General features: G+C 40.0%; 2 protein-coding genes across 5 annotated transcripts in view; one reads left to right on the top strand and one right to left on the bottom strand.

Annotated features, from left to right (window-relative positions):
* The window catches only part of LOC137173722 (WD repeat-containing protein 37-like), a 25,610-nt gene extending 19,482 nt beyond the window's left edge, over positions 1 to 6,128 (bottom strand). The window contains exons 1-7 of one of the 4 annotated variants that reach the window (XM_067578730.1): positions 5,916 to 6,128; positions 5,408 to 5,566; positions 4,384 to 4,660; positions 2,102 to 2,198; positions 1,784 to 1,879; positions 637 to 701; positions 302 to 385 (exon numbers count right to left, since the gene is read on the bottom strand). In XM_067578730.1, the coding sequence (XP_067434831.1) occupies positions 302 to 385; positions 637 to 701; positions 1,784 to 1,879; positions 2,102 to 2,198; positions 4,384 to 4,536 (495 nt within the window). In that variant the 5' untranslated portion in view covers positions 4,537 to 4,660; positions 5,408 to 5,566; positions 5,916 to 6,128. Of the gene's footprint in view, positions 1 to 301; positions 386 to 636; positions 702 to 1,783; positions 1,880 to 2,101; positions 2,199 to 2,609; positions 2,732 to 4,383; positions 4,661 to 5,407; positions 5,567 to 5,915 lie in introns of those variants that run through there. The other 3 variants (XM_067578729.1, XM_067578731.1, XM_067578733.1) reach the window with 3 other exon arrangements.
* Positions 5,766 to 12,100, top strand: idi1 (isopentenyl-diphosphate delta isomerase 1). Its single transcript, XM_067578734.1, has 7 exons — positions 5,766 to 5,924; positions 7,983 to 8,137; positions 8,949 to 9,121; positions 9,237 to 9,329; positions 9,432 to 9,562; positions 9,708 to 9,812; positions 11,210 to 12,100. Exons 2-7 carry the CDS (start codon positions 7,986 to 7,988, stop codon positions 11,420 to 11,422), a joined length of 867 nt encoding a protein of 288 aa, XP_067434835.1. The 5' UTR covers positions 5,766 to 5,924; positions 7,983 to 7,985; the 3' UTR covers positions 11,423 to 12,100.

Below are 12,100 nucleotides of genomic sequence, written 5' to 3'. Positions count from 1 at the left end.
CCCATTAGTCACTTAGACACAAAACGATGGGAAAATAGGGTCCCGCTAGAAAAAACCCAGGAGTTTCCCTTTAATGTGATGAGTAAGTTAACCAACAAGACACTTCCAAAAATAAAATGTTCCCTTTTAAGAAAGTGTAAAAACTTGTTTTCTAGATCTGACAAATGCAGCCGTTCACCCACATGAGGGTGCAGAGCAGAGAAGAGATGAGGAGTCAAGGTCAGACTTCCGTTAAAAAGAGACTCAGCCCGCAGCTGCCCCCCACGATGCTTAGTGACAAACAGAGCATTCAGGAAGTTACCCATGAATCTCCTCCCAACAACTCCCATGTGGCCACACTGAAGTTGCGAGGTCCACCTATTTTGCCTTGGAAAGTGTACAAGCGCTATAACGGCAAGAGATTAAAAAAGGAAGAAATCAAGGGAGAGGTCATTTTGTCCAAAAATTTTTCAATTCTATGAATGCATCGTTACTTCACAAACTGTTACACGCTTCCTTCCCCTCACTCAGCAACAAAGGGCTTTTGATAGTCTGTTACCATCACCCCAGGCCTGAATCTCAACAGCTCAAATATTTACACAGATGACACATCTTCTGCGATCTATAGAGCGGCCTAACATAGCTGGAGCCACGTACCTTGCTGGTAGAGGCTTTGTAGGTTGTCTTGAGCTTCTGTGACAGTTGACTGGTGCTGTGGCTGGCTGTGTGATGGAGAGACAAAGAACAATGAATGAAATTCACCATTGAGTGACAAACTCATTGGTTGGTTTTTCTGTTGCAGTAAAGGCCTAATAAAAAGTCAAGACTTTAAATTGCACACAGCTCAACAATACAAAGCCGTGTTGTGTGTTTCTGGTAATTAGTTGTCAGAAGTGTCTGCATGGCTGCTAATGACGTTTCAACACATATGAAGTGGAAGCAGGGATGGATTTGTGTAACTCATGTCGTGGTGCTTTTTGGTTTGAGATACTTTTATACTTCTGATTCAATCCTACAGCATATAAACAAGTCTTCTTTAGCACCTTGTTATCACTTTCACGCTGTCACCCTCTGCGGTGTGAGAGGTAATTGAGATTATGTTTGAACTTATTAAAGACGGTGAACTAACATCACATAACATAATAATAGAAAGATGAAACAATTGATACCACTCTCATGTCTGCACAGTAAATATGAAGCTACCCCCAGCAGCCGGTTAGCTTAGCTTAGCACAAAGACTGAAAACAGCTAGCCTGGCTTTGGCTAAAGGTAACAAAAGCTGCCTATCAGCAGCTCTAAAGCTCACTAATTAACTGTTCAATCCATAAACAAACCGTTGTGGTTTCACAGGGATTTTGTGCTGGTCTAGTTTTTGGCAAAGTGTCTCCACTGGTTGTTTAGCAACCTCATGGTGACAATAAGACAGGATATTACAGCACCTGACCAAAAAATAGTCCAGCACATAACATCCTTTACAACCACAACATGTTGTTTAATAACTTCAATTTTTATGGGTATTAAACAAAAGTATACTGTGAGCTTTAGAAGTGCAGGTAGGTAGATTTCGTCACCTTTGCATAGAGCCAGGTTAGTTTTAGGCTATGCTATGCTAAGCTAACTGGCTTCTGGCTATAGCTTCATATTATATTGTACAGATATGAGACTGGTGTCAATCTTCTCATCTGAATCTTGGCAAGAAAGCAGATAAGTGTATAAAAAAAGAAGCATCTGTTCAATGTGTTGAGAAAAACAGGAAACTGAAAGAATAACATAACTCCAACAGATCATGTAGGAAATACTGAACCTTTTGTTTTCAGAGCGCCCTTGGTGGGGTCTCCTCCTTCAATAGTCTGTCCATCTCCGGTCAGACGCTCATTCAGTGAGTCAATTTCCCGGCGCACTGTAATGTTAGGACAGTGACAGGGCTTTAGTAGACAAACATTACCTGCGCTCTGAAACCATTTGCTTAGTCAATCAACACCTGAAGATCAATAAAGTAAGGTATGTGCATGAGAACTCTACAGTCTAAAAAAAGATGAAAGCGAGAGACATTTCATTTACTCCACAACATTTCTCTTTTTACATCTAAAGATTTTGACTACTTTGCATATCAGTGACTCACATTCAAGGTTTTCAATGTAGAGATTTTCAAACTCGCGTTCAATCTGGCCAAAAAGGTCAAGAAGATTGTTCCGTAAGGAGATGGGCAGCTTGGAGTCCTGGACAAACAGACGAGAAAAAAAAAAAAGAATAAATATTTGATAAACCTCATGGTGAGCTGTCATTTAGGCTGAAAAATGTATTTGCTTAACATCCTCCTGTAGTGTGGTATTCTCTTTTAATTACATAGTAGTATATTTGTAGAGCAAATACAATTTTACAATGACGAATTCAAAGCATCTAATATATTATCACTATTCAAAGGGAGGCTTGAGTGACTCATAAAACACACACCACTTAAACAAATCGAAAGCAACCCACAGAAATCTCTTGAAATCAGACACCACCTGCATTTGTGGGAACACTCATCGCTACATTTCTGGCTACAGACCTACAACCTACAAACGGTGAAACAACCTACAAAACAGCCAGGGTCCAACCAGTCATATGCTACATGTCCACTGACTTACCTCCATAGTTATCAGCTGACCGCCAGACTAGCATGCACAGAGAAGTAAAGGTTGCCGTGAAAACAAAGGATTCAGAAGGCTGCATCTGACAGCTCGCCCTGAGAGCTGCCGCTTATTCCTCTAGCCATGTGAAAGACGAGGAAACCAAATACTTGACTGTCACTCTTTCTTCTGGCGCGCGTTCAAGACCAACAGTTTGTCACAGCAGCGCACGTTAAGCACCTGACTATTCTGTCAGTGCCACATGTCAACACACTTTGCAAAAAAAAAAAAAAAAAAGGTCAATTAACAAACAGGCAGCCATTATGCATTCAAAGCTGCTTAGTTGTGGCCCTAAAACTCTGCATACTCTGGCTAATAATGGCAGCATTATTAAAATGCATTCTGTGCATTGTATATGGGTTATAAAGCTGTTTAGCGTGTCTGTGTATGTGGAACTAGTGCTCTTGGTGGGGGTGGGGGGGGGTACATAAACAGAGCCAACTTGTCTGGGCAATACACAAAAAGGCCTGGTGAAAAGACTAATCAGACATGGACAAGCAGCCCATATTAATATTTGATGAGACAACAGGCCCATGCAAGCTGAGCTCTAGATTTAGTGGCTGATAAGTCAAGGACATTGTCAAGCAGAGAAAGTAAAGGACTTCAATAGTTCAAAACAAGGGTTGGGAAATACTGAAAATATCAACTGTCACATTATTTTGGACTGAATATTTTGATGATGTGACAACATTTGGAGATGTTGTCTTTAGAATATACAGTATTTACATGTGAGTCCAAAAATCTGGATCATAAAAAAAAAGGCATACGGGCCTTTTGGGAATCACTTGTTTGAAATCAAACATCATTAAATACGGGACCCACCTGTACAGATCCTGGAGAACCAGTAGCTCTTGGCCAAAATGTCTCCCGAAAACAAACACAAATTATGAGTATTGTCCATATCTTCCATGACAAAAATACATGATGATATAATCTAAAACACTAAACGGTCACTCAAACACCCTTTGTTCATCTAATCTGACTCTAAATAAATCCTCTCTACAGCCAACTCCCAAATGTTAACCACCAGGATGTTCTTGATCAAACAGAAAGCAGCTTTTATCTCAGCATTGAAGAAGTTTGACAGTTCGCTACAACCGGCCTGTGTCAAGAAATGCCTGCTCACCGAAAAGCTTAGGCTCTTCCCTTTCTGGAAGAAATAAATCCCTTGGTTAATCACTAACTTGATGACACCAGTGGGGCTAAAAAGTCACAGCAGATTGTTTTAATTAGAAGAAATCAGTAACCAACATGCACATCCACACCAGGCAGGAATCTAGAGGATATCAACAATTTGACTAAAGCGAAGCGAGTTTAATCCAAAGTAAGATCTTGTAGCTGCCTAAAAAAAAAGACACCAACATTTTTTCTAGAGGAGGAATTCCACAATCTCATAAACATAAAGTAGCGTGGAAGTTGTGAATGTTGCAACACCAGGTAGTTATCGTCAAAATGCAATGTTGCTAAACCGGCTGGTACTGTAATCTTGTGACTGACAAAAACCAGCCTCAAACTGTAACTGAGTGACAATCAAAATGCTAACAAAGAATAAGCTGGTACATGTTTTTCAGCAGATGCACAGGAAGCTCTGAGGGTCATGTCTACAACATATATGTAAATATTACATGTCTTTCTGAGCTGCTGCATGTTTACCAAATGTTGTCTGCAGCTGTCAGTGTGTGTGTGTGCATGAGTATGAGACAGGGAAAGAGCATCTGTGCATCTCCCTTACCTGTCCCTCCAGCATGTCTCCTCTCTGGATGCCTGGTGGCCTCTCCTCTGTGCTGTTGGTGCGCCTGATAGACAAACTGTGAGCCTTGCGCTTCTGCTTGGGGTGACGGGCAGCCGAAGCAGAGCCGCTGCTGCTTCCGCCCTCCACGGGCATCCCTCCTACCTCCTGGGTGGCCCTGCCCCCTGCTCAACTCCTACCTGAGAAGCAGGTAAACAAAGGCCGGGCTCTCGCTGGCTGGTGGGTGGGTGGGTTAGGTTGGTCGGTTAACTCCACCTGCCTGCAGGTAAAAAAAATAAAAGTCAAGTTCATGTTTACAGTCAATGCAGCAGCTGCTCATGGTTAAGGGTAGCCTTTCCCACAGAGATCTGAACTAATACAAATAGATATTTCAGTATGTATTTAGGACTGCCAATAGTGTCTGGGAATAATTTAAGTTAAAACAACACTACAAATTGCAAGATTTGCCCTGACACCTGCTATTCTATTAGAATGAAACAACATAACTGCAAACTCCATTCAAAAATCTTGCAATTTCATGCTGCTTTGCTTATCAAATGTACATTATACTGTACTTAGTAACACCTGACTTGATGAATAGGGAAATCGTAAAGTCCCAATGCAATGTAAGCACTTGATCACTAAAACCTCTTGTTGGGTTAATTCACCTTACTTGTGGTTGAAAGACGGTTGTGGGAACAGCAGGTAAAGCGCCTGTGAAATTAGCCATTCTGTTGTTGGTAAATTGTGTAATCCAAATGTACTATTAGCATGTCTGACAGACCTTAAGTCATCTGCTATGATGTAATTATGTTTGACAACAATGCTGAGTCGTGCAGTTGTGATATAACGCCATAGATAACGTTACAGGCAGAATTAATGACTAAATAAGGCCAGAACACACATGAATTGGCATAATTAACTTCATTAACATGGAGAATGAAGCCAATAAAATTAATATTCGACGTCCTTTCATGATTGGTAACCGAAACTGTCCTTGCATATGCGGAACAAGACAGACACTCACCGCTGTCACAGCCCCCTTAACTTCATAGTTAGCAAGTATGGAGGTGAAGAAACACGATTATCTGCCATATCTGCACGCCAGCTGCCACATTTCACCTTCACTGCGGCGTCAAACGTGAGAACATCACACAGCAGCTCAACGGCAGCGTCCTGACGCAAACTGAAATGATGTGAGGCTATGTTTCAGTGAGTGTCAACATGGCGACGTGTGAGTTAAGTTATTGGGGGATGAATGTCACGCTACACTTTGACAAGTATCACTAATTTAATCCTTTTTTTTGACACATCACGTATTTTTTTTATTGGTGCACCAACTGCCGTGTCACGTGGGTTGTGTTTGCACTTTGTGTGAGCCAATGGGCTGCCACGCCGTCGATACGGCATCCAATGAAAATGCGTGACGTCAGAAGCAGGGAGTGAAGGCTAAGGTCGGTCGAGCACAGCGTTCAAGCTTTAAAATGTCGCCATAAACAAACGCAAAATACGATAAAAGAAGCGGGGTTGTCTACCTGACACAGGTAAGTAACTGGAGGTGTTTTCGGTTTCTCTGTAGGCTGTGTGTGTGGCAGACAATGCATGCTTGTATCCAGTTGATAGGAGGCCTGGGTGGTGCGGCCGTGCGGGCCGTGCGGGGAAGTGGTCTGATGGCGTGTTGACGACAAGTGTTGAGAGTAAAACACGAAGTGGAGTTTGCTGGAAGGGAATATCTTTATTAACTAGTGTCCACTGATGTTGAGTGAGTTGTAGTATTACCTGTGTACCTGTGGTGGAAGCTTAGTACATTTACTCAGGTACTTGTACTTTACTTGAGTATTTCCATTTTTATACTTTATACACCATTACAGCTTAGAGAAATGTAAAACTTCTTACTGTCCTCCATTCATTTGACAGCTATAGTAGCTGGTCGCTTGTTTACAATCAAAACACATGATGAACTACACATGAACAATATGTAGAGCTGCAACGATTATTTGATTAATCGATTTTTTGTCAACTATTAAATGAGCCATTTTTTGTTGAGAGAAAAAAGTCAAAATTGTCTGATTTCAGCTTCTCAGATGTGAATATTTTCTGGTTTCCTTAGTCCTGTATGGCAGTAAACTGAGTATCTTTGTAAATAAAACTTGACATTTGGTCTCTTTGGGCTTTTGGAAACAGTCATTGACATTTTTCACCATTTTCTGACATTTTATGGAGCAAACAACTAATCGGTTAATTGAGAAAATAATCAAAAGGTTAATTGATTATGGAAATAATTATTAGTTGCAGCCCTAAAAATATGATTAACTGTCATAGAATAAGTAATACAAAGTTGTTAAAATGTGTGACTTCTCCATCAGCTGCAGTAAAATGCTGCTTACATGTTAATGCATAAGTTCAGCTCATAATCTAATAATATATACAGTAGGATAATACTCACAGGGGCCATGTTTACTGCATTGAGCACTTGTACTTTTGACACTTGACACTTTATTTAAATATTTCTGGTAACACTTGTACTCAAGAAACATTTTTAGTGCACGATTTTTACTTGTAACGGGGTTTTGTGGCGCTGATACTTTTACTTAAATAGAAGATCTAAATGCTTCCTCCATCAATGAAAATTAACATTTAATAGAGAAATTGATGGAAATCAAAGGCAGTAAAATTCATACAAGATGGTTTGCTTTGTTTGAAATTAATCTGGTGCTAAAATGTTTTGTCGATTAATCAATTACTTAATTGACAACAAACTTAATTGACACCAGTTTTGATAATTGATTAACTTTGTCAGTTATCAAGCAAGATTTAAATTTGCATGACATGCTCAATTGAATCAAATTGAGTTTTGGACTGTTGAAGATGATTCCTTGGACTCTGGGAACTTGTGTCGTTCATTTTTTTGACACATTAAAGAACAAACGATCAAACAATCAATGAATTCATCAAAAACAATAACCGATGTGTTAATAGCAGATGGAAATAATTAGTAGTTAGTTGCAGTCCCTAAACTGATCAGTTAAGTACATGTGTAAGGGCTTTAATGGGTTAAAATCATTCAGTATATGGAGAGAACAGAGTTAAACTACTTATCCAGGTTCATACTTTATGTAACATACCCTCTGATGGTCTTGTCATGAGGTTACATAACAGTAGAAAAAGGTGAGTTCATCTTCATCATCAGGATCCTCAGACAGTCCTCAGGTATTACACCATGTAACACATTTTTACTTGTTTTTTGTTCTTTTTGTTGTGATTTGGTGCTATATAAATACAATTGAATTGAAATACATATTAATATTGATTCATATGTTGTTTTTCTGATTTTACGTGAATGAAAATGTGCTAATTTCCTGTTTTTCCTGGAGGTGAAATTCTAAATATCATTGTCCAGATCACAAAAACAATAGTTGAAGGGAATAATAGACATTTTCTATACTTTTTAGCCGTAAGCAATCAGGAAATAACACTTAATACTCAGGACCAAAAATTGTATATACAGATCCTGACCATGATCCTGACTGAGTGTGATCCTCTCCGAGTTTTACCAACACCCGCACCTTCAATCCTTGTGATTGGTTTTCTGTTTTGGTCAGGCGATGGTGCGGGCTGTGTGGGCGGTGCTCCGGATAGTGACCTGCGAGGGAGCCGCTGTACTGAAATTAAACGTACCTGGCACCGGTAGAGTCGCAGCACCGTGGCCCAGACCTCTCAGCACACCTACCGCCGCCTGCTACAGAACCATATCCAGGTAAGTGAGAGTCCTGTAGGCGTCTGCAGCAGCTGTGTTAGTGCGGAAGTGTTTGAGAAGAGTTAAGCCTATTGACTCTAAGCTGAGAAGAACTGTGTGTATTGATAACTGAGCTCTGCTGCAGCCTGTCTGTTGTCAGGCCAAACTGTATTTAAAAAAAAACAGCATTTAATAAGTCTTTGCATATTAGTTCAAATACACACTTCCAAAATGTTAACAAAGCATTCTCTGAACACATATATATGTTGTCTTTAATTCGGTATACATGAAATAAAGAAAGCTGCACTTATTTTAATATTACACATTTTGTTTACAAAAAATGTAAACAATGTGTCAGAGAAGCACAATGTGTTCATGCAGGAGACTGACAGGTCATAGCATGTAGGATAGAGCATCAAAGCAAGTGAAACTTATAGCCAATCAATTGATTAGCCGTAGTTGACAATAATTTTGATAAGTGATCATTTGTCAGTTTAAAGCAAAATTACCTCACATTTACTAAGTCCAGCTTCTCAAAAGTCACCATTTGCACCTTTTCTTTCAATGTACATTGAATATCTTGGGATTTGAACTGTTGCTCAGACAAAACAAACAATCAGAAGACATCCTCGTGGACTTTAGAAGAATAAAACAATTAAGAATAATCAATGATTTAAAACAGCTTCATTGGTAAGAAGGATGTTTGGGGAGGCACAACCTGCTGTTTGGGAAATCTTATCTTTTATCTTAAAAGTGCACAGTTATTGTTCTGGTCCAGAAAACACACTAAACCAACACCTGCTGTCTGTTCGCTCCTCCCCGTGCACTGCAGTGAGGTGAGACGCCTACAGTCTGCAGTCAGAATGCCTGAGATAACCACAGATCACCTGGACGAGAAGCAGGTGCAGCTGCTGGCTGAGATGTGCATCCTCATCGACGAGAACGACCAGAAGATTGGAGCAGACACCAAGAAAAACTGCCACCTCAATTCCAACATCGACAAAGGTACAGTACCTGCCTGCTACGTTAAAATGCAAACACCTGTCTTGTCTGATCGTTTCTCCCTGTTTCAGATTTGTACCTAAAACATTTCTGGTAAATCATTTGTTTGTTTTACCAGGTTTGTTACACAGAGCTTTCAGCGTCTTCATCTTCAACAGCGAAGAGAAGCTGCTCCTACAACAGAGGTCTGACGCCAAAATCACTTTTCCAGGTTAGCGGCAAATCACACACACTATTGTGTCATATGTGGCATAACAAGGGTACTAAGCAGCATTAGTAGCAACGTGTTTGACCAGTTTGTTTGTGTGCACAGGCTGTTTCACAAACACATGCTGCAGTCATCCTTTACACACAGACAGTGAGCTGGAGGAGAAGGATGCGATTGGAGTGAGGAGAGCTGCTCAGAGGAGACTCAAAGCTGAACTGGGTATCCCCATGGAACAGGTAAACTGTGTGTGTGTGTGTGTGTGTGTGTTGAGTGCACATGTATGTACTTACACAGTGCTCCTGGATTCTGCATTAAGTGGAAGAAGATTATGGAGGATCTTCTCCAGCGTCTGATCTCCTCCTCCTTCCTGTTGCTCCACAGGTGACTCCAGATGAAATGACATATCTAACAAGAATCCACTACAAGGCCCAGTCAGACGGTGTTTGGGGAGAACATGAGATTGATTACATCCTCTTCATGCAGAAGGTACAGTTATACATTAGGTCATGTAAAGTGAAGCTCAACCTAGTTTGTGCTTTTCTTGTATTTTCATGATCTTTAAAGTCTCTTCTGACCATCTGGATGAAAGAGTATTCTGTCCACTGCACTATATCAAAGTTATTTTTTACCTGTTTCTCAAGTTGCATCACAGAAAATATAAAATACTATAAAGTAACATCAATATAGACAAATAAAACTGATTATTAGAACTTTTACATTTTGGTTCAGATCGTGCAAAGTGATCACAGACATTTTTTACTATATATTTGTTTGGATTAGGGAAGAGTTGCAACTTGGGAAACAAGCTAAACATCTTTTTCTTAATGCAATGGACAGAATATATTCTCATCCAGATGATTGAAGAGTCTTTGGGAATTGTGGTAGGTGTTGTTAAACGATGCAAGCGTATTTCATTTTAAGAAAAAAATATGCTTAAACCTGCATTAAGTGATTTTAACTGGAGAAAAGCTCTGGTGGACACAGCCCTTTAGGGGCTGCAGGTAAAAACTGTAACACTGATTCAAAGTCACCTGTTAAGTTAATGTGGTGAACAAACAGTTGCTAATTTACACATCCAACAGATATGAGCAACATTCATTTGGTGTCATGTTTCTGGCCACCAGACTACTAAGTCTGTCTCTTTATCTTTGGCTCTTTAGCTGCTAAATGATGATTAGTGTTGGGCAGGTAGTGTAAAGTCAGTTTTTAAAACTTTCTAGTGAACCAAAACAGTAAAGTTGGGGCCTTAAAACCAAAACAGTGAGTTGAATGACTTGACTATAGTGGTAATACATGAGAGGCAAACTGGGGCTAATGAGTATTCTCTTCCTGCAAATGTATCTAATGACACATTGAAAACATTTGACCAGATATTTAAAACTTCTGCTACAACCAGCTTTTCCAGAGATCCTTCACTCCGTTCTGATATGAATCAATTTAGTGCCAATGCAGCATCAGTTCATATGCTATTGTTTTCCTATAGCAGTATAAACTTACTTTGATGAAAATCATGGTTAAAGGGAGAAAGTTGAATAAACAAACTCAAGGACTTTTCTAAGACGTGAGATGCAAATAGGTTTTCTGTGATTAAGCTTGCATACAACTCGATCCAATTAAAATGCTTATTCTATAAGATATAACTTTAAACTTGAGAAGTGCAGATGTCATTGATCCTTGCAAAACTAGTTGATACTTTACTGATGAGATGCTGTATCAATGCACAGTCTAAAGTGATTATATAGAAGAAAAGCTTAAATTCAGTATACAGTTATATATTGATGAAGTGTTTGTGTTCGGATTGTATTTGTCTGCATGCATGCATCATGTCTCTCAGCCTGACGTTATGGACAATGACATAGTCTTTTTTTTATGTCTCAATGAAGGACGTGGAGTTGAGTCCAGATCCTAATGAGATCAAAAGCCACTGTTACGTGAGCAAAGAGGAGCTGAAGGAGATGCTGGCAAAGGCCAAGCGCAAGGAGCTGGAGATCACTCCCTGGTTCAGCCTCATCGCAGAGACCTTCCTCTTCAAGTGGTGGGACAACCTGCAGAACCTCAAACAGTTCATGGATCACAACAACATCCACCGCATGTAACCACAACCAGGATCAGGCTTTACCTCCAGTCATTTCAAAACCTGTGGTTGCTCTAGTACTTGCCTGACATTCAAGCACAGCCAGCTGAGCCGCTGGAGACCCCTGACCCCTTCTGATCCTCTAGCACCAAAAACATCCACACGGAATTCTTCATGGTTTCACTGGCTGCTTTTGTCAAGCTAGTAATAAGTGTAGGATTGCTGCTCTAAAAGTAGAAGCAGAGAATGTTTTAGTCTTGCTAAACGTAAGAGGTGATGTGGTTCATGGTAGGTTTGTAGCACTGTGACGCTTCCATCTACACAGTAGATGACAGGTGATGACAGTAGAGTTGTTTGGCCGACTCATCAGTCTTAAGTCATGTTCAGAAAACAAATACATGCACGTATTTACATGTACACACACTGGATTTACAGACTGAACAGAAAACATGAGCATTTTATTAGGTAGAAAAATGCAGTGTCATTAATATCACCATGAAGAGGATAGCCTATTTTTATATTGGAAAACTGAAGTGCCTGATTCCAGGTCATTAGGTTGAGGTTAATAGTGTCTCCAAGTACTGATGTGATGATACAAACAATCACTATCATTCTACACTTTGTTGACAATGATATCAGTGAGCAAGATGTATCTTTGTACTCTTTTACACAATAAAGTATTTGATTGTGGTCACTGGCA

The sequence above is a fragment of the Thunnus thynnus genome, chromosome 21, assembly GCF_963924715.1.
Source record: "Thunnus thynnus chromosome 21, fThuThy2.1, whole genome shotgun sequence".
Classification (NCBI taxonomy): domain Eukaryota; kingdom Metazoa; phylum Chordata; class Actinopteri; order Scombriformes; family Scombridae; genus Thunnus; species Thunnus thynnus.
The sequence above is the reverse complement of the archived record's forward strand: the minus strand, read 5'-3'. Positions and strand labels throughout refer to the sequence as shown.